The 22,265-nt window shown below is 42.4% G+C and overlaps 1 protein-coding gene across 1 annotated transcript in view; it reads right to left on the bottom strand.

Moving 5' to 3' along the window:
* AGGF1 (angiogenic factor with G-patch and FHA domains 1) overlaps window positions 1-22,265 on the bottom strand; it is a 153,447-nt gene that overhangs the window by 115,125 nt on the left and 16,057 nt on the right. The window contains exons 3-7 of the mRNA XM_033929321.1: window positions 18,309-18,511; window positions 15,728-15,859; window positions 13,895-14,089; window positions 10,592-10,946; window positions 101-212 (exon numbers count right to left, since the gene is read on the bottom strand). Of these exons, the coding sequence (XP_033785212.1) occupies window positions 101-212; window positions 10,592-10,946; window positions 13,895-14,089; window positions 15,728-15,859; window positions 18,309-18,511 (997 nt within the window). The remainder of the gene's footprint in view (window positions 1-100; window positions 213-10,591; window positions 10,947-13,894; window positions 14,090-15,727; window positions 15,860-18,308; window positions 18,512-22,265) is intronic.

Here is a 22,265-nt window from a genome sequence, read left to right as displayed (position 1 = left end):
CTGTGCTGCAATAAAATCAACCAAGGAATTTAACTGGGCGAGAATATCCTTTTCGTTTTCAAGATCCTTTATGAACACATAACCCAAAATGAATTCTTACCTTCCAACTGAAGCACGTTTTTTTGCAGTGATGGTATATAATGATCCAGCCTTGAGCACTGGTGATCTGATTACAATTACTCGAACCCAAGGAAGACTAATCATTTCATCATCTACAGCAATTAAAACAAACACATATGTTTATGTTTATTAAAGTGCTTTACGTACTGCTTAGCTAAAAATAAAATATCAACGTGGTTTCTAAAATAATCACTAATTAATAGCATAAGATTGAAAAGAATTCCATTAAATAGGAACGGTCACTATACAACAGAGGTCTCAAACCCAAATCCTTTGCAGGGCCACATTTTGGATTTGTAGGTACTTGGAGGGCCGTAGAAAAAAGAGTTAATGTCTTATTAAAGAAATGACAACTTTGCATGAGGTAAAACTCATTATAGTTTATAAATTTTTCCTTAATTGCGCCTGATAATTTCAGCTTTACACAGCTGAAAGCAGTGCAACATGCAGAAAGTGAAGTTTAGATAGTTTTTTACTTTCTGCATGTTGCACTGCTTTCAGCTGTGTATAGCTGAAATTATCAGACACAATTATCAGATAACAGGTGTTATCCAGGGACAGCAGGTAGCTATTCTCAACACGTGGGTGACATCATCCACGGAGCCCAGATGCAGAAGCTTCGCAAGCAGACTTGCTTGTAGAAACTAGAAGTTTCGAGTCAGCCGTACTGTGCAAGCACGAGTGTCTTCCCACCCAGCTCAGGGCGCGTCTCCTCAGTTCAGATAACTAGCAGAGAAGCCAACCAGGGGTGGGTTGTGAGAATAGCTGCCTGCTGTCCCTGGATAACACCTGTTACAGTAAGTAACTGTGCTTTATCCAAGGACAAGCAGGCAGCCTATTCTCATCATGTGGATGACCTCCAAGCTAACCAGAATGGGATGGTGGGAGTGTTGCCAATTCAGAAGAATAAATTTTGTAATACTGCCTGCCAAAATGGCCATCCCATCTGGAAAAAGTATCCAGACAATAATGAGAGGTAAAAGTATGAACCGAGGACCAAGTGGCAGCTTTGCAGATTTCCTCAATAGGAGTAGATCTAAGGAAAGCTACTGATGCCGCCATGGCTCTGACTTTATGGGCTGTGATTCGACTTTGCAGATGCAGTCCAGCTTGAGCATAGCAGAAAGAGATACAGTTGGAGATGGTGTGCTTGGATGTCTCAACTTGTTTGGATCGAAGGAGACAAAAAGTTGAGGTGCAGATCTATGTGGTTGAGTGCATTGCAAGTAGAAAGCCAAAGCACGTTTACAGTCCAGAGTATGAAGAGCTGTTTCTCCAGGGTGAGAATGAGGCTTTGGAAAAAACACTGGAAGTACAATAAATTGATTGAGATGAAATTCTGAAACCACTTTAGGTAAGAATTTAGGATCCGCTACTAAAGCTCGTAGCTCTCTGAGAAAGATGAAAGGTGAAAAAGGTGGGTCCGCTACTAAAGCTTGTAGCTCGCTGACCCTGCGAGCAGACGTAAGAGTGATGGGAAAAACCACTTTCCAAGTGAGATATTTGAGATGAGCCAAATCCATTGGTTCAAAAGGAGGCTTCATCAATTGAGCAAGAACAACATTGAGATCCCAAACCACTGGAGGAGGTTTGAGAGGTGGTTTAGCATTGAAAAGTCCTTTCATAAATTTGGAAACCACAGGACGAGCAGAAAGGGGTTTCCCTTGTATAGGCTGATGAAAAGCACCAATTGCATTGAGGTGGACTCGAATGGATGTGGATTAGAGGCCCGATTGTGATAAGTGAAACAGGTAATCCAAGACTGAAGACAAGGAGGTAGATTGGGGCTCCTTGTAATGTATGGTGCACCAAGCAGAAAATCTAGTCCATTTTTGGTTGTAGCATTGTCTAGTGGTAGGTTTCCTGGAAGCCTCTGAAATGTCCTGTACAGATTGAGAAAACTGTAGAGTGACCGTTAAGTCGAAAGGTACCAAGCTGTCAGGTGTAGAGACTGGAGTTTGGGATGAAGTAGGGACCCCTGACTGTGTGTAAGCAGAGAGGGAAAAACTTGTAGAAGCAGCGGCTCCCTGCTGCTGAGTCGAAGTAGAAGGGAGAACCAAGGTTGCCTGGGCCACCGAGAAGCGATCAGAATTATAGTGACATGCTCCTGTTTGAGTTTGACAAGATTCTTGAGAATTAGAGGAAATGGAGGGAATGCATAGAGAAACTGATTTGTCCATTCCAGGAGGAAAGTATATCCTGGAGCAGAACTGAGGCAGTTTGTGGTTGAGGGGAGAGGCAAAGAGATCTATCTGAGGAGTTCCTCACTGAGAAAAAATGTGATGGAGAGGCAAGGAATTGAGTGTCCATTCGTGAGGTTGCAGAAGATGACTCAATTTGTCCGCCAGACAGTTTTCTCTCCTTGAATATAAACTGCTTTGAGAAAGGTGTTGCGATGGATTGCCCAGTCCCACACCTGTTGAGCTTCCTGGTACAGAGGGAGAGATCCCGTTCCGCCCTGCTTGTTGACATAGTACATGGCTACTTGGTTGTCTGTCCGAATGAGGACTACTTGGTCGTGAAGGAGATGCTGAAAAGCTCTGAGAGCATTGAAGATCGCTCTGAGTTCCAACAGATTGATGTGACACTGACGGTCTTTGGTGGACCAATGGCCTTGAGTACGGAGACCGTTGAGATGAGCCCCACAAGCTTAGGTCAAGGAATCTGTCGTGAGGACCTTCTGATGAAGGGGCATTTGAAACAGTAAACCTCTGGAGAGATTGGAAGAGAGCATCCACCAGTGAAGAGACTGTCTCAAGGAAGGAGTCAGTTGGATGCGTTGAGAAAGTGGGTCACAAGCCTGTGTCCACTGAGATGCCAGGGTCCACTGAGGAATTTGGAGGTGAAGTCTGGCAAAAGGAGTCACATGAACTGTAGAAGCCATGTTACCCAGGAGAACTATCATGTGTCTTGCAGAAATTGTAGTCAAGGAAGACACTTTGTGGTAGAGATGAATGAGAGCATCTTGATGTTGTTGAGGAAGGAATTGCAAAGTTTGAGAGGGCTGTAACTGGGATTTGAGAGAGTTGATTTTGAACCCCAAGTTTCAAGTTTATTATGGATTTCATTAATCGCTTATTCAAAATTCTAAGCGATGTACAAAGGAGTAAAATAATGAATTACAATTATCAAGGGGAAACCAACCAGATAAATACGACTGACTTGTCAAAACATATGGTACAAAAAGAAAAAATAGGGAAAGAAATACAAGTTAATGATAGTAAGTAAGACGAGTAAGGGAAAAAACAATAGGAAGGGGGAAAACGGTGAGCTTCAAAGAAATTAAGATTACTCAGGTCTATTGACCAACATCTTTTAATAGTTCCCTCACTTAAAACCATAAATACACAGTGGCAATTTATTTTCTCGGTCACAGCACCCCAAACATGGAATTTACTCCCAATTTATGTATGGGAAGAACATAATTTAGATAGATTTAAGAGCAAGTTAAAATGCTTTCTTTTTAAAGATGCATTTGACAACTAATAAATTAGGTTAGGTATATCAACTAGAAAATCAGATTAGGTGCATCAACTGAACCTTAGTTCTTAATTTCTTTGAACCCCAAACTTTGTAGGAACCACTTAGTCCGTTGGGTTGCTACAATAACCCCTTGAAATGATGAATCCTTGAAGAGCCAGTTGTCCGGGTCAGGAACACCTAGAGGCCATGGTTCCGCAGAGCTGCTGCCACTACCACTAGGCACTTGGTGAACACTCTTGGAGATGAAGCCAAGCCAAAAGGTAGCACTCTGTACTGAAAATGCAGATTTCCCACCTGAAATCTGAGGAATTGTCGAGAGACTGGATGAATGGTAATGTGAGTGTAAGCCTCTTTGAGATCTAGAGAACATAACCAATCGTTCTGATCCAGAAGGGGGTATAATGATGCTAGAGACAGCATGCAAAATTTCTCCCTGACAAGAAATTTGTTGAGGGCTCAGAGATCCAAAATGGGTTGCAGATCGCCCGACTTCTTCAGAACTAGGAAGTAATGGGAGTAAAACCCCCGGCTCTGCTTTTCCAACGGCATCTCCTCAATGGCATGGAGACGAAGCAGAGCTTGAGCTTCCTGAAGAAGAATGGCGGTCTGGGATGGATTGGAAAGATACTCTCTTGGAGGCAGATCTGGAGGAACCTGGATGAAATGAAGAGAGTATCATTCCCTGATGGTGGACAGCACCCAGAGGTCTGACGTAATGATCTCCCATCGTTGATAAAAATGATGGAGACAACCTCCAATGGGAAGGGGAGAGGACAGAGGCAGAACGATGGAGGTTATGCTCTGTAGTAGCTGGTCAAAAAGGCTGAGAAGCCTTGGGCACAGAAGTCTGAGGTTTCTGCTGCCTCTGTTGCTGTTGAGCTTTCTTAGGTATAAGGAGCTGCCCTCCATGGGAAACACCGCTGGTAAGATGATAGAGGCCTGAAACCCTTAGAGGTGGAAGGCTTACAACGAATGATAGAAACAAAAGGACTTCTCATGTTCAGACAACTTCTTAATGGCTTCCTCGATGGTTCATAAAACAAGTCAGTGCCCTGGCAAGGAATGTTAGCTAAGTGATCTTGTAGATTAGGGTCCATGTTGACAGTGCGAAGCCAGGCAAGCCAGTGCATGGCCACTGAGAAGGCAGTGACCCTTGAGGAAAGCTCAAATGCATCATAGGAAGATTGAAGGAGATGCATGCAGAGTTGGTTCAGAGTAGTAATGGTATTCTGAAAAGCTGTAAGATGATGTTGAAGAAGAACAGAAAAGGGGAAAACAAAACCAGAGATACTAATGCAACAAAACAGAATGGAATTGTCCAGATCAGAATGATGTGCACTAAAAAAGTGTCCTCCAACTCATCTGATAACGTGAAGATCTTTATTTCTCCAATGTCACAATGGTACATTCAAACGACTCTATGGCTCAATGACTCGACATGTATATGTTTCGGCCAACAGGCCTGCCTCAGGAGTCTTGAGAATCACGAATGATGATATACAAAAATTGCTACCACTCACATAGGTTTGACCAAAATTCCAATCGGAATATTTTGGCTTGCGAATTAAAACTGTGTGACGGCTAATGCAGATGCTCTGTGAGTGGTAGCAATTTTTGTATATCATCATTCGTGATTCTCAAGACTCCTGAGGCAGGCCTGTTGGCTGAAACATGTACATGTCGAGTCATTGAGTCGAGTCATTGAGCCATAGAGTCGTTTGAATGTACCATTGTGACATTGGAGAAATAAAGATCTTCATGTTATCAGATGAGTTGGAGAATACTTTTTTAGTGCATTCTGATCTGGACAATTCCATTCTGTTTTGTTGCAGATGATGTTGAGGAATATGCTTGAAATATGCAGGCAGTGTGCCAACTAAATGCTTGAAGTAAGAGATGAATATAAAGTTGTAATTCAAAACCCTGGCTGCCATCAGAGAATTCTGATACAAAAATGCCATCCAAACTTGTCCATGGTCCTGCCTTCTCTTCCAGGCAGGACAGTGGTATAAACCTTGGAAGGGTTGTTCTTTTTCAAAGAGGACTCCACGAGAAGGGACTGATGTGATAATTGAGATTTCTCGAAGCCCTTGCAATGGATCATTCTATAACGGGATTCCAGCTTGCTCGGAACAGCAGGAATGGAATAAGGTGTTTCAAGGTTCCTCTTGAAAGTTTAAGAAAGGAGATGTTAATGGGTAATTTGAGAGACTCCGCAGGAGGTCGAAACATACCCATCTCCTCTAAATACTCAGTAGTGTAATTGGAATCAGAGCCCAAAGTAATCTTGAGATCCTTACTCATTTGACATAGAAAAGTCGAGAAGGAGATCTGTTCCAAGGTAGGTTGACCTTGAGGGGAAGGTGACCTCGAAGTGCCTCGAAGAGCAGAGAACGAGGGCGAAGCTTCCCTGGAGTACTCACACCTGAGGCCTGAATAAGCAGGGATAGACGACTCACTGGTAGAAGAATCCCACAAAGGTGTCCTCGACTTCGGAGTAGAAAGCCTCAAATATCCTCGAGGTGTAGAGAGATGAGATATGTCTTGAGAAGAGGATTCCTGCCTCGATGGATGCCTCGACTGGTGTGGAGAACTGTCTCTCGAACCAGGCAGGTCTCGCTGTCAAGGAGTCTTTGCCCTATGCCTCAGGAAGGGCAATGCCTTATGCGAGGAACAAGGGCTGGAGGCTGGAGATCAAGACACCACACTAGATTGAAGTCCTGGTGTCAAGGCATCTCGAGGCACTGACAAGGACTCGGCTCCTTGATTAGCATGCTCCAGATGAGACACTCGCAAAGAATCGACTCCTTGCATACAAAGTATGCAATCCTCTCGAGGCACTCCCAAGGACTCGACTCCTTGTATAGAGTGAGTGGATTCAGCTTGAGGCTCAGCCAAGGACTCAACACTAGGTGGAACTCCTGAGTGCTCAAGCTGGACTGCAGGAAGCAGGGTTGAGGCCGCAGGAAATTTGGCAAAGATATTGTCCAACTGACGATCTAAAATGGTCTGGATCATAGCCTCCAAACGTGACTCCAAGACTGGAGGGTCTAGAACTTTTTGTGGAGGAGCAGTCTCCAAGGAAGAAGAAGAAGAACGACTCTTTGACTTGGACACATGCTTCTTCGGCAGCTTGATAGCTACTGCTGGCACCTGACCTGAGGGAGACAACGAGGCAAGCATCTTGTCAGGAGAAGACTTAGCAGATTTGCTCGAGGACGATGCCCTGAACAAGGCAGGCTTTATCAAAGGCGAAGCCGAGGTCAAAGCAGAAGGCGGAACCCCCTTGAGAGGCTTGACTGGATGCGAGGTCGAGGTCGAGACCGGGGGAAGGGGATCCATATTGCCAAAAAGCTTCTCCACCTGAACTCGACGACGCTTGTGGGCTTAAGGTTGAAGGGTAGCACAGCGAGCACATGACTCCAGACAATGGTCAGGTCCAAGACGCTGAATATACCACCTATGTGGGTCAGTGAGGGAGATCGCGCGCTGGCAACGGCTACACTTTTTGAAACCTGTGACCGGCCTGGACATAGGCGGGAAGATGGCCTCAGCAAAATCAAAACCAGACAGCGGGGCCACAAAGCAGGCCCCGCCGTGACAAAGAAATAAAATTAAAGTTCGTTTTATTTAAAAAATAAAGAAAAACACGCAAGACACACAGCGACCCTGTTATTTTTTTTTTAAAAAACCACAAGCCACAGTGAGAGAAGGCACGAAGTAAAACTGAGTCTAGCGCAGAATGTCGAATACACAACTTCTCGGCTCCGCGGAAAATTGAGAACTGAGGAGACATGTGCCCTTGCGTGGGCGGGAAGGCACTCGCGCATGCACGGTGCAGCAGTCGCAAACTTTCTAAGTTCTGCAAGATAATCAGCTTGCGAAGCTGTTCGCATCTGGGTTCCATGGATGACGACACCCACATGTTGAGAATAGGCTGCCTGCTTGTCCTGGGATAGAGTTTTACCTCATGCAAAATTGTGATTTAGATTCTAATCTAAAGTATCAACTGCAAGAGACAAGATTTTGGTGTAGTCCTGTAGGCTTTTTTGTAGAGGGGAGAATCAATAACCGACTTGTGCCTGGAAAACTTGTGCCTTAAGTGTCTGGTGGTCGCGTCCGCAACCGCCTTCAGCTCTCACCTCCTCCAGCACTGGACACAACCACCATCTTACATCAAGCAGTCACTGCCAGGAGAGGTGCTAAATTTTGCGAGAGTTTACAAGATTACGTATACTTGCATAAGCTGCACTGCCTCTAATGATTATCTTACGTCCTGGAATGTTGCCCGCCTCACTGCTGTAACCTCACGCAAGTGCTTTCCTACAAATTGTCCTCTCCACTCCACCTCACAATCACGTACAGACGCAGGAAAGCATTTGCGTAAGGTTACAGCAGTGAGGCGGGCAATGTTCTAGAACCATGGTAACATATTGAGGGCATCAAAATAGTACCTGGCGGGCCGCGAATTTGAGACCACTGCTATACAACCACACAAAACAGTTAAAACCATCTATCACATATACACTATATCAGATAGTATCTGGAAGTCAGTTTCCTTAAACTCAGAGAAATGTCAGTTGAAAGTAAGGCACTAGAACAGGGGTGCCCAAAAGGTCGATCGTGATCGACCAGTAGATCGCAAAGTCAATGCGAGTCGATCGCGATAGACTCTCCATGTTCTCCGACGCCACAACAGGCTAGCAGCGACTACAGAAGCACCAGGCACACCACCCAACACCCCCCCACCCCCCGCGACGTCAATTCTGATGTCGGAGAGGAAGTTCCAGGCCAGCCAATCGCTGCCTAGCTGGCCCAGAACTTCCTCTCTAACATCGGGAAACTAGGAGAACTCAGTTGCAACGATGACGGCGGCAGTGGCTTGGGGGGGGTCTGTTCCCAGACGACAGCCCCGGCGGTTGCTTGGGGAGAAAGATAGGAGAGACAGAAAAGACAGGGAGGCAGAAAAACAGATAGAGAGAAAAAGAAAGAAAGGGAGGCAGGGAGACAAAGAAAGAAAGGGGAGGGGCAGGGAGAAAGGAAGAAAAAGTTGGGGGAAGGAAAGAGTGTGTCAGGTGGCAGGCAGGGAGAGAGTAAGAAAAAATTAGACTCATGGAAGGACAGAGAGGTCTAGAGGAGGCAAAGCATGCAGGAGGCAGAAAGAAGGAAAGAATTATTGGATGCACAGTCAGAAGAAGAAACTGCAACCAGAGACTCATGAAATCACCAGACAACAAAGTAGGAAAAATAATTTTATTTTCAATTTAATGATCAAAATGTGTCCGTTTTGAGAATTTATATCTGCTGTCTATATTTTGCACTATGGCCCCCTTTTACTAAACCGCAGTAGCGGATTTTAGCGCAAGGAGCCTATGAGCGTCGAGAGCAGCGCTGCTCCCTGTGCTAAAAAACATCGCAGTTTAGTAAAAAGGGAGGGGGGGGTATATTTGTCTATTTTTGTATAGTTGTTACTGAGGTGACATTGCATAACTTAAAGTCATCTGCCTTGACTTCTTTGAAAAAAACCCTAAATATAAATGATAATTAACATTTTCTCTGCATACCGTGTGCTTTGTGTTTTTTTAAATTTTATTTTGACTTGGTCATTTTAAAAGTAGCTAGCAAGCCAAAAAAATGTGTGTAATATGATCAAATTTACAAATATTAAATATTAACCGAATAGCCGTGTTTTGAATATTCTGAAGCCTTCAAATGTCTTTTTGACAAACCCTAGCATAAAGGGCATTACAATAGTCTAATTGCTAGATCATTAGTAAGTGGACCAGTATGATTAAAGCTTCCAGAAAAAGCAGAAGGCGATCATATCAAATTAATCTTAATTTAAAAACAGATCATTTTACCGCCTCTGAGATTTGTGATTGATACGAGTCTACATGGTGAGAGCTACAGAGTACAAGCAACAAAGCATATGTGCTATATTTTTACTGACTACGACTCCACAACCCTGATTGTGTATCCTATTCTTTGGCCTGGTATAAGCACCTTGGCTGTTCACAAAGGCCCTGATTCTATATACAATGTCTAAAACATAGGCACCGAGGAGCGCCGCACTTAGCACATGTCAGTCATAAAGTTTGGCACTTACAGAATCATGCCTAGCGGCAACTAGAGTGATCTTAGGTGCCAGTAGGTGTCCTATCCTTAGGTGCACTCCATTTGTCAGGGCTTTCTTGGCCTCAATGCCAGCGCCTAAGTCCACAACAGGCGCCTACATGCCAAACACGCCCATGATTCGCCACCTAACTATGTGCACTTTCTGGTAGGCACCTACATCCAATTAAGTCTTATTTAAACTAATTACGAGGTGCTAATTGCTTGCTATTAGCACTGATCTAGGCACCTAACTTTAGGTATCTTTTATAGAATCTGGTCCAAAATGCCTACTTATGATAATGGTGTATCTAATAGATAGAGGAAGTGTGGGGGAGAAGGGGGGGTAGAGCGGATGTTCAGTTGGTTAACACATCTATCCCATGCAAAATTGCCCTCTAAACCAGCATCAAGAAACTTGATTTTACCAAACTGTAATTGACCCCTTTCTATCTTTATACAATATTGGTAAGCATGCTATGTGAGAGAAAATAAAAAGTGATTTTTTTTTAATCGCACCACATTGTTTGACTATATACTGCACTTTCTGCATTCAAAGGGGAAGCGGACTATGAAACATTTTTCACTCAGACTTACCTTCAGCACTATTTCTTCGGCTACCAAGCATAACTGCAGTAATCATAGCTATAGCCCTTATCTCTGTGGGAGTGCATCATCTGTCATACACCTAACTCCTGCCATTCTACTGGACAGGACACAAAAATTAGAGTATCCTACATTATGGGCTGAGCCAAAGGGTCATCAAGACTTTGTTTAATTAATTAAGATCATGAAAACTACTGAAATATTATGATGCCCTTTGAAATATGAATTTGTTGTTAAAACATTTCATAAAGGCTATTTAAAAAAAATTCACCTTCCTGCTCCGAGTTTCCAGAAGTGTCTGTGCCTATACTTGAAACCTCTTCGTCACTGTAATCCTTATATTCAGAGTCTGTGATTTCCCCTTCTTCTGGTTCACTCTCCTCTGCATCACTCTCAGCCTCCTGTGGAACAATATCCTTTTTATTTGTATCCGTCTGTGAATCTGTGCTCTTGGTGTCAACTTGTTTGCACTCATTCAGCAGTCCATTTCTGATTTTGATAGACCCTTTAGCCTTCTTTTTCTTTTTGCATGCAGACTCCTTTCTTTCGGAACAGCTCACTTGGCCATTAGTTATGTTTTCATAATGCAAACTGTCAGCTGATTTCTGCTTCTCTGAGTTCAAACCCTTGAGAATAAAGTATGAAAAATATTTATACAAATGTGTGAGCTGGACATTAAACATACAGATAAACACTAGAAAATGACATGGGGGAAAAAATTTGTCCCCGTCACTGCCCCGACCCCGCGACCAAGTCCCTGTACCCGCCCCATCCCGTCCCCACAACCAATGGCCCCGCCCTATCCATACAAGCCTCAGTACTGCAATATTTAGCTTATTCCTTCCTTATAAATCAAAGTTCTGGCTGCTGAACTAGAGAAAGAGATATTCAGCTGGCAGGGCTTTGTTTATAGATTTTTATCAACACAACTAATATACTATTTTATCCTAAAACAACAAAAAAAAGGAAATAAATAAATAGAAAACTTTTTTTTATATCTTTGTTGTATGGTTTCTGCTTTCCTCATCTTCTCATTCAATTCCTTTCACTGTCTGTCTTCCATTTGCTCTGTTACTGTGCCTCTCTCTTCACCCCCCAATTGGCCTGGGACCCATCTTCTTCCCTCCGCTCCCTCCATAGTCTGGAATCTCTCTCTTCCCCATTTCCCTTCAGTGTCTGCTCCTCCCCACCCCACCTTCCCCAGTTCCCTTCAGCGTCTGTTCCTCTCCACCCCACCTTCCCCAGTTCCCTTCATCGTCTGTTCCTCTCCACCCCACCTTCCCCAGTTCCCTTCAGCATCTATTCCTCTCCACCCCACCTTCCCCAGTTCCCTTCAGTGTCTGTTCTTCTCCACCCCACCTTCCCCAGTTCCCTTCAGCGTATATACTCGAATATAAGTCGAGGCCCACATTTCCCCCCCAAAAGGAGAATTAAAAAAAAAAAGATTGAATCAAATATAAGTCGGGCGGCTTAATATTCAAATGCCCTGCCCTGTCAGGCTCTGCACCCAGCCTCCTTCACTCCCTCCCCTGTCAGGCACTGCACCCAGCCCCCTTCCTGTCAGGCACTGGCTTTAAGAAGCTCATAATTGAAAAAAAGTTAATTGGTGATAGGCGCCTATCTTCTTAGGTGCGATTCTACAAAAGATAGGTGCCTATCGCACCTAGTGGCAACTAACTCCAAAGTAGGCCTGTTTAGAGGCAGAGAAGGACTTAGGCGCTGCTGGGCACCTATATTACAGGTGTCTATATTTTAAATTAGGTGTGATTCTGTAATAGGTGCGTAAGTGTGATTGACAAGAGGTAGGCACCTATCTTATTAGACACCATTTGTAGAATTTCCCCCCTAAGTCCAGTATGGTCCCATCCCATGTAGGTTCCATTACCAACTGCTGGAACAATTCCCCTTGTAGAGAATCCAGAATCTACCTACTTTTAGGAAACCCCGCTTGTGTGGAACACTGTCAAAAACTTTGCTAAAATCTAGTACACCACATCTAGCGCTTTTCCTCTACCCAATTCTCTGGTCATCCAGTTCAAAGAAATTACAAGCGTGGCTAACATAGTATGACAAGACAGTATGACACATAGCATGATAGAGCTTAGCACAGTAGACATGGAACGGCAACCTCTGTGTAGTGGATATAGTGTGAGAAATCGCAGCATGGTAGACACAGTATGGCAGTATAGTGTGGAAGATACAATGTATAGTATGGTAGGGTGAGAGAGAAAAAGTGACAGTATGACAAAATGTGGCAAAGCACTTTATGATAGAACATGGCATGGTCAGATACAGTACGGAGGGATCTTGCAGTTTGGGCTATATATTATACCTTAAAGTGCCAATAAATATTAATAAATATTTATAAAGTGCTCAGTCACCAACCGATATGTGCAAAAAGTACTAATAAAAGTACAAGCGTCGGTTGTAAACAAGGACCAAGTCTGGCACCAAGTCCCTTAGCCTTCCATACATAAACAATTATAATCAGTGAAATAGATTTGAAAAATCACTTATCTTGTGGTATATATGAGGAAGGCAGTAGAATCTACTATCCTGCGCTTGTATAAAAATTCTTAATCTCCCTTACACCCCCCCATGTTTAGCGTAGTAAGGAAGGGGGCATTAGCCAGAGGAACGGAGGAAAAATCCATCCAGATAGGGGAAATGCGGTTGGTGACTGAGCACTTTATAAATATTTATTAATACTTATTGGCACTGTATAGCACTCTTGCACTTTATTTACTCTTTTTTATTTAACTTGTGGAGTATTTCTAATGATTATAGTCTAACACAAGTAATCATTTAATATCTCCTTAATTTGAGAGTTTCTATATATTATACCACCAGAGGGGACTTGGTAGGGTAGAGCATTATATATGAATCAACTTCATTTGCTTGCTAGTTGGGAGGCAAGTGAAGCAAGGGGATCTCCTAAGAGGGAAAAAAAATATTTGAATATCTTGACCTCATATTTAAGTACTTTTTGTCCCAGAGGACATAGTCTCTTACCAAACTTGTTATATAGGGTTATTACTGTCTGTGGATTCACATACCAGGAATTCATTTATGGTGTGGATGTGGCAGAGGAGGTGGCTAAAGGAGGGGGAGGGTGTTTGTTTTTCCTGTATACTAGAGCAGGAGTGTCAAAGTCCCTCCTCGAGGGCTGCAATCCAGTCGGGTTTTCAGGATTTCCCCAATGAATATGCATGAGATCTCTTAGCATACCATGAAAGCAGTGCATGTAAATAGATCTCATGCATATTTATTAGGGAAATCCTGAAAACCCGACTGGATTGCAGCCCTCGAGAAGGGACTTTGACACCCCTGTACAAGAGGCTTTAAGAGTCATAAGAGTTAGGACTCTCGTCCTCTTTAGTTGATCATTATGAGGGCTGAGGGGAGAGAGGGAAGTGGGTTGAAGAGTTTTTTTTAACTTGATAAGGAAGGAGGTTTGGATATTTTTATTATAAAAGTAGATGATGGTTGCTTCATATGATGCTCTGTTCAGTTATTTTATACCTTTTGGCTGTCATCAATAAAATGTTTAAATCTAAAAATATGAAACAATTACCTTTTCCTCATTGGCTGTGGTCATGTAGGGATCTTGCTTTTTCTTCTCTTCATTTTTCTCTTTGTCCAGTAAGGCACTTGAACTCTCCATCTGGTAGGACTGCAAGTTCACTTGCGAATGAAACTGATAACGTCCAGTTTCAACATCAAGGTAATAATAAATTCCAGTGTTAGGGTCATAATAGAGTTTGTTTTCCTTTGGAATAAAGAAGCACAAAGCAAAAAGAATAAAAAAAGTGCTAAATTTCATGCCAATCTGTGTTAGAAAGTTACATGAAGCACTCTAGCCAACTTAAAATGTACTATATAAATCTCAATACTTCAGATTTGAATAAAACAAAGACCATAATGCCTCTGTATCACTCCATGGTGAAACTGCACCTTGAATATTGTGTGCAATTCTGGTCATTGTATCTCAAAAATGATTTAATGGAACTGTAACAGGTACAGAGAAGAATGACCAAAATCATTAAGAGGATGGAATGACATAATGAAAGGATGAAAAGATTAGCGCTTTTCAGCTTGCAGAAGTGACAGCTGAGAGGAGATATGATTGAGGTCTATAAAATCCTTAATGGAGTGGAACAGGTAAACTTTATTAAAAAGTACAAAAACTAGGAGATAATCAAAGAAGTTACAAAGCAGCACATTTAAAACAATTAGGAGAAACTTTTTTTCAACATAACTCTGAAACTCATTCTGGAGCAAGTGGTAAAAGCAGTTAATGTAGCTGCAATTAAAAAAGGTTTAAATTCAAAGAGTAAAATTCCATAAATTATGGTATAGCTGAGGAAAGCACTGCTCATCACTGGGGTTATGTACATAAGAATACAAGAATTGCCATACTGGGTCAGACCGAAGGTCCATCAAGCCCAGTATCCTGTTTCCAAAAGTGGCCAACCCAGATCCCAAGTAGTAAAACAGATTTTATGATGCTTATCTTAGGAATAAGCAGTGGATTTCCCCAAGCCATCTCAATAATGGCCTATGGACTTCTCTTTTAGGAAATAATCCAAACTTTTAAAAATCCTGCCAAGCTACCTGATTTCACCACATTCTCTGGCAACAAATTCCAGAGTTTAATTACACACTGCATAAAGAAATACTTTCTCCAGTTTATTTTAAATCTACTATTTAGTAGCTTCATCGCATACCTCCTAGTCCTACTATTTTTGGAAAGAGTTAACAAGAGATTCACATCTACCTTTTACACTCCACTCAGTATTTTATAGACCTCTATCATATCACCCTTACTTTCTGGGACTTTGCCAGGAACTTGTGACTTATGAGGCCACTGTTGGAAACCCACTTTTCAAAATGATTGGGGATGCTAAACCTAATGGAAATTACCCCTCCCTGGACACAGTCAAAGTGTTAACTGAGGGTCTTACAATACTGGTTGGAAACAGGGTGCTGGGTTATATGGACCCTTGGTTTGAACCAGTAAGGCAACTCTCATGTTACATGAAGCATGCCTCCAGGGATAAACACCGCTCTTTTTTGGCATCATACGCTCTTACTAGGGATTTGCTGCTATATTTTAGAATTTCACAAACTTGATAGCCCCACTTCAACAGAAGTGCACCACCGCTGTGAAGGATTCAACAAGTGGTTAAGTATCAGTAAGAAGAGAGGGATCAGAAAGAAAAGATCTAGAGTTCTTGGAACATACTACTAAAGAAACTACATCCATATTAATACATTTTAATAAAGCAGTAAGAAACTTATTTTAATTTAAAAAAAAACTTGGACGCTTATAAAATCAAATGTGATGCTACTTCTGAAATACTTTTTATGTGCACTAGAAAACATGAAAATCAGAGAAAGCTCATACCGAGTCATAGTAGAAGCCAGTTTTGTTATCATAATATAATCCTGAGCTTTCATCATATGTAAATCCAGTTTGTGTCACAGCAGCTTCTGCGGTGGCTCTTAAACTCTCTGCTAATGATGTTCCATCCAATTCCTTTAAAACACAGAAAATGAATAAACCACAATGTCAAGTAAGTACTTTGCAATTCATTTTCTTAATTCATTGGTTTGGGGTCTCGGCTAGAGACAGCAAAGCCATGGTGACTCAATTATCCCTCTCACATTCAGAGGGTCCAAGGTTGAGGCTAAAGGTGTGCACAGAGAGTGGAACAGCAGCCTAATGGTTAGTGCAGCAGCCTCAGAACCAGTGGAACTGGGCTCAGTTCCCACTGCAGCTCCTTATGAATTACTCCTGGCAGAATTCTGAGCAAAAATTTTGAAAATTCTGTGCACAATATTTCAAAATGCTACAGTTTATTTGGGTTTTTTTTTAAATTCTTTATTCATTTTTTAATCTTACAAGTGTACAGATAATAAAACATTTAAAATTAAATACATCACTTGAATTTCTTTCTAGTATAACATCAAATAAATAAATTTATTCCCTTCCCACCCACCCTTTCCTTTAGCATTCAATCAAAAATATACAAATTATATATATAAATATTCTTTACTATTGATTAAACCTATAGTAAAACTTTAATTCACCCTCCTCCCCCCATTTGCAGTTTATTTGTAGTGTTATGTGTAGAATATCCTGAGGCCTGAAATTCCTTCCTGCATTTTCCTTTCTCAGGTTCCAGCCTCTTCGGTTCGCTCTCTCACTCCAACTGCAGTTCTGTCTCCCTCTAAATCCCACCCCATCCCTCTCTCACTTGCACCCTGAATCCTCTCCTTGACCCCCATATTCTGGGATCTCTCTCTCCCTCTCTCCACTAGCTAAGAATCTCTTCCTTCCCATCCCCTTTCTGGTCTTGATCACTCTCTCTTGCTCCCTTGCTCTCTCTACCATCCCCCCATCCTCACTTGTGGGTCCAGCATCCATGTCCCCTCACCCCACCAACCACCTCTCTTACTTGCACCCTGAATCCCATTCCATACTTGCCATGGTCTGGAATCTCTCTCACCCTCTCTCTGTGGTCAAGTCTCTCTTCCTTCTCATCCCCATTTCTGGCCTGGGTTTCTTTCTCACCCCCTTTCCCCTCTACTTATTTGTCTAGCATTCATGTCTCTTCCTCTCCCCCCTACTTGCAATACAGGATCCATGTCCCCCATCTCCCCTCTTCACTTGCAGTCCAGCATCCATGTTCCCTCTTCTCCCCTCCCATAGGCCTAGCATCCATGCTCACTCCTACCCCCCTCCACCCACTCCCCCCAAATTGTAGTCTAGCATCCATATCCCCATCCCCTCCCACTGCATAGGTCTGGGATCTCTCCAACTAAAACCCCACCCCCATGAGATCAGACATACATGCAGGCCTCCCAGAGCAGCAGCAGTGCTGTTAGTAACTGGCTGGCAGAGGCAGTGCTGTGAACAGACTGCTTGCAGCCAGTCTTGTCAGGGACTTCCCTCTGCTGTGTCATCTATCTACAGGAAGTAACGTGGCAGAGGGAAGGCTAGAACCTGATCATGTTTATTTCTGTCAGAAGCCCGGAACACTTGGAGTCAGACTTCCTGATTAACATGACATGCCGAAACTATTTTTGGTAGAAAGGATGCTAGGGCCCACCTTGGGAATTAGCGCCCAAGAAAAGGATCTGGGTGTCACTGTAGACAATACGATGAAATCCTCTGCCCAATGTGGGCAGTGGCGGCGGCCAAAAAAGCAAATAGGATGCTAGGAATTATTTAAAAAGGGATGGTTAACAAGACTAAGAATGTTATAATGCCCCTGTATCGCTCCATGGTGCGACCTCATCTGGAGTACTGCGTTCAATTTTGGTCTCCTTATCTCAAGAAAGATATGGTTGCACTTTTAGTTAGGCTCATAGAGCCTGAAACCCTCAACCTCACTAGCTCCTCACACGTCTCTAAGGGGAGGGGGGATGCAGCCATCAACTGTAAATCCCTGGGGACCAGTCTGCATTCAAGCGCTTGATGATCAGAGGCAAGCTAAGTTCCCAAGGGACCAAACCCCAAGCTGTCCATGATATCAGTGCAGGCCGGCTAGGTAAGTGTCCTAGATGAAGGGTTACCCCCGTCAGCTACACACCTCTGAAGCCAGAATCTGCAAGTTCTAGGCAGAGCTGCCCCCAAAAAATTGGAACCTCTGTGGCACTGACAAGCCTTGAAAACTGGAACAAAAATAACTGAAAGAAATGAAAGAAAAGAAAAGCAGAGCAGAACAAGAGACACTTTCTCAACTCACTTGGAGAAGAAAAAACTAAGGAGGAAACATGAGGAACAAGGAGGAAAAGTGAAGAAAGCTTTGGATGCATTCTCCAATTACTTGCGTATATGGGATATAAACTCTATTGTCCAGACTACTATGCCCTTTGCACTTTTGCATTAGAATAGCACTGCAAATCTGAACACTGCAAGTCTGAACTGTTTTGTTTAAATCCTTTTTGGTTGATAGTAAATAATCTACAGTTCCAAATACCTCTGAATTTTGCATTAGACTATTCTCTTGCTCATGTTCTGCAGTTGCTGCATGGATGACAACAGAATGAACATTACTCTCTGAAGTTGACTGATCTGCAGTTTTAGGATGTACACCATTATTTCCTTTATTTGCCAGACCTTGTACTTCAGTTACATTCACCGAAAGGTCATTGTTCTGATAATAGTTCTGCGGCTGGTAATCTGTAGAAACAAAAGCATATCAAAAAATTACCTTACCTAGACAAGCTCTATTTTATAATTATAAACCCACGCAAACAAATTTAACTAGCAATTTTCTATAATCACAGCACGATTTACAACTTGGCAAAATTATTAATTTACTGTTTCCTCTTCTAAATGACAAACATAACATAACATAAATCTTTATTTGTATATTGCGAAAGCCTTTCAGTTCGAGGCGGTTTACAGAAAAAGTGGCTGATAAGAGTCATCAAGCTACAACAAAGACGAAAGAACTGAAAACTGGAAAGATCACTGTGTGGGAAATAAACAAGACTTTACAAAGAGGTAAGGTAATAAATAGTTAAGGATGTCATAGTCTGAGAGCAGCAATATGGAATAGAATATCAATGGTGTTGGAAGATTTTTGCTGGGGTTTTAAGGTGGGTCACCAAGTTTAGAAAAGAGATGTGTTTTTAGGAGGTGGATGTTGTGACCATTTGGCCAATACATGTCATTGTGATGGATCACTGCCTGATAACTGGCCCTCTAGTAGCAGGAAAGCACCCATATAATCAACAACATACAAACAGCCTCTTCTACTCTTTGACAGGCAAATATTCATGGCAAATACTCTGATTTTAAGCACAACAGGCATTTCTATTGCAGGGTAGCATCAGTTTTATGCAAAATCTGCAAATATCTTTGTGGGTAGTGTTAGAAAAAGGTACCAAAGTTTAATGGCCACCTGTCCATATCTCTTCATGGATAGACCTTACCAGGGTATCAGCTCTTTAGCCCCCTAATCCCTTGCCACAGCTTCTAACATCCCAGCCTCTATGACAAGTCTCATTAGTGATCTTCTGAAGACCACCTCCTATTGCATAAGAGAATAATAATTTATCTCATTTTACTCCTGCCTTTTATGCTGTATTTAGCACCTTCAACAGCACTGTGATATGTTTTTCCAATAGATGTGTATCTTTTTTTTTTGAGGGGGGTCTGGCAGGAGGGAGTGGACATCCCTCCTGCCGGTGATTTTCTTGGGGGAGGTTCTGGCAGGAGGGACTGGGCATCCCTGCTGCTGTTGATCTTCGGAGTGGGGGGGTTCCGGCAGGAGGGACTGGGCATCCCCTCCTGCTGGTGATCTTCGGGTGATGTGGCAGGAAGAAGTGGGCACTCCTCCTGCTGCGGACATTCAGGGGGGGGCCTTCAGGGGTTCCAGCAGGAGGGACTGGACATCCCTCCTGTGGGCTGACTTCGTGGCTGGGGGGTTTCCTGCCACGGCCATCGAGCTGATCGTGGCAGGGAGATTCCCTTGCTGTGATCAGCTCAGCGGCAACGCAATTTTCTAACTGGCACTTGTGACATGGACGCCAGTTAGAGAATCGGGGTGGTTAGGCAGGGAGAGGCATCTGTCCATTAGGACAGAAGCAATTCTATACAGGACACCCGTATGTGATTCTCAAAAGCCACTTAAGTGGCTGCCGAGTCTGAGCATTCTTTTTTTTTTTAGTTCAATAATTTTTTATTGAGTATTTTTAGAAAATACAGGAAGCAGTTCAAATACATAAGATCAAAATAAAGCTTTCTGTATAAAGAACCTACAAATCTATATTCAACTATAGAGGAACATAACAGTAAGAAAGGTTCCTACTATTAGAACTGCATGTGAAGAATATATAAGAAAAAAGTGAGGGAAAACAAAAAAAAAAAAAAAAAAGGGGGAATAGGAAGAAAAAGTAGAAAGGAAAAGGAAAGAAAAGGAAGACAGGAGTGTTTACGGAGCAGAACGTACATAGGTATCCAGGAATGACCAAGGTGATTTGTTAAGCTTCAAGTTCATGGGGGTTCTGGATGCATTTTTTTTCTCATATGCATAGGATTCAAATCTATGATACATACACAGAGAGCTCCACCAAAAAGTATAGTCTAATAATGAAGATGATTTCCAATTTTTCAGAATGTGCATGAGAGCAGTCACAAACATGGTATCAATGAGTTTAGGAGGACAATTTGATTGTGCAAAGCAGGGATGTTGAGAGCGAAGGATTACAATGTCCATAGAGATCTCTTCCGAGCAGTTAGTAATAGATTGTATGGTGATCCAAATGCGAGTCCAAAAGGAGCGGACTAGTGTACAGTGAAAAAGCATGTGGTCAAGAGTTCCCACTTCTTTTAAACAGTTCCAGCAAACAGAGTCTTGTTTTAAGTTGGCTTTCCACATGCGAATTGGAGTCCATACTGCATGCCACATAATAAAGAACATTGATTGTGAGACTCTAGAAGATAAAAGTGGGCGATTTGTTGAAGACCAGAAAAGTTCCCAATCAATGTCAGAAAGCGGAGTAGTGAGTATAGTTTCCCAGTGTTTCATAGAGTGGGGAGAAAAAGTGAAGGAGTGATCTCTTAAAATACTATAAAAAAGAGATATCGCCTTGCCTTTTAGTAGAGACAGTACAGACCAATGACGAATAGTATGTATGGAAGTCATGAAGTCAAAACGTATATGCACAGAAGACAGTACCTCAGTGAGTGAAAGCCATTGTGAATAAACAGAAGGAGGTAGCGAGTATGTAGAGCAAATTGCATCAAAAGGAACAGACACAGTTGGAGTAGACAATTGATGGGCAAACCATAGACCCGCCCGCTGCCATCGTTTCCATGAGAGGGATTTACCATGGTTTTGGATTTTAGAATTATTCCAAAGGGACATGAGTGGACTATCATAAATTGAGATCTCAGCCAATTTATCTAAAAGATGAAGAGCATGTTGTGTTGAACTCAACAAAGAGTACCTTCTCAAGTGTCTGGGAATTGACACCGTTAGTAGGCAGGAGGTGTGTAAAGGCTTGCATAAAAAGCACTCCATTTCAAACCAGGCAGGAGGATCTTGGAGAGAGGAGTCAGTGAGCCAGTAGGCACCATATTTAGCTAGTGAAGCAATATAATAATGATAAAAATCCGGAAAGTTAAGACCACCGTTAATCTTAGAGGCTTTTAGCTTGGCGAGAGCAATTCGAGGTTTTTTCTTGTTCCAAATGAATTCAGATAGCTTCCTATTTAGCCATTGAAAAAATGACTTTCGGCATAGAAGAGGAAGCATAGAGAGAATGTAATTAATTTGAGGGGCCAAAGTCATTTTGATGGATGTTATTCTACCCCACCAGGATAAAAAAAGTGGAGACCATCTAGATGTAGTATTTAGAACTATATTTTTGACTTTGGATATATTAAGATCTTGAGCATGAACCGGATCTTTATGTATTAAGATCCCCAAGTATTTCACAGCTTCATGCGACCATGAGAAGGGAAAGTGAGCTAGATCTGAGGGGAGAATATTATCGTTCAGAGGGAAGATCTCTGATTTCTCCCAATTGACAGAATAACCGGAGAGGAGGGAATATTGAGTGACAATATGAATAAGGTGAGGAAGAGAGACTAGAGGGTTCCTAAGAAAGAATAAAACATCATCGGCATATGCTGCTAATTTGAAGTCTCTATTAGAGGAGGGTATGCCTTTAATTAAGAGGCATTGTCGGATAGCTGAAAGGAAGGGCTCCAACACTAAATTAAATAGTAATGGTGAGAGAGGGCAGCCCTGTCGAGTACCTCTGTGAAGGGAAAATTAATTAGATAAAGAGTTATTAATCAGAATACGAGCTGTGGGTTGGCGATATAGCGTTTCTATCCAATCCGTGAAGAATGAGCCAAAATTATACCACTTCAGGACACGGAAAAGAAAAGACCACTCCACCCGGTCAAAGGCTTTTTC

The sequence above is a fragment of the Geotrypetes seraphini genome, chromosome 1, assembly GCF_902459505.1.
Source record: "Geotrypetes seraphini chromosome 1, aGeoSer1.1, whole genome shotgun sequence".
NCBI classification, from domain to species: Eukaryota; Metazoa; Chordata; class Amphibia; order Gymnophiona; family Dermophiidae; genus Geotrypetes; species Geotrypetes seraphini.
Note: the sequence above shows the minus strand (reverse complement) of the source record. Positions and strands in the feature narration are given on the sequence as shown.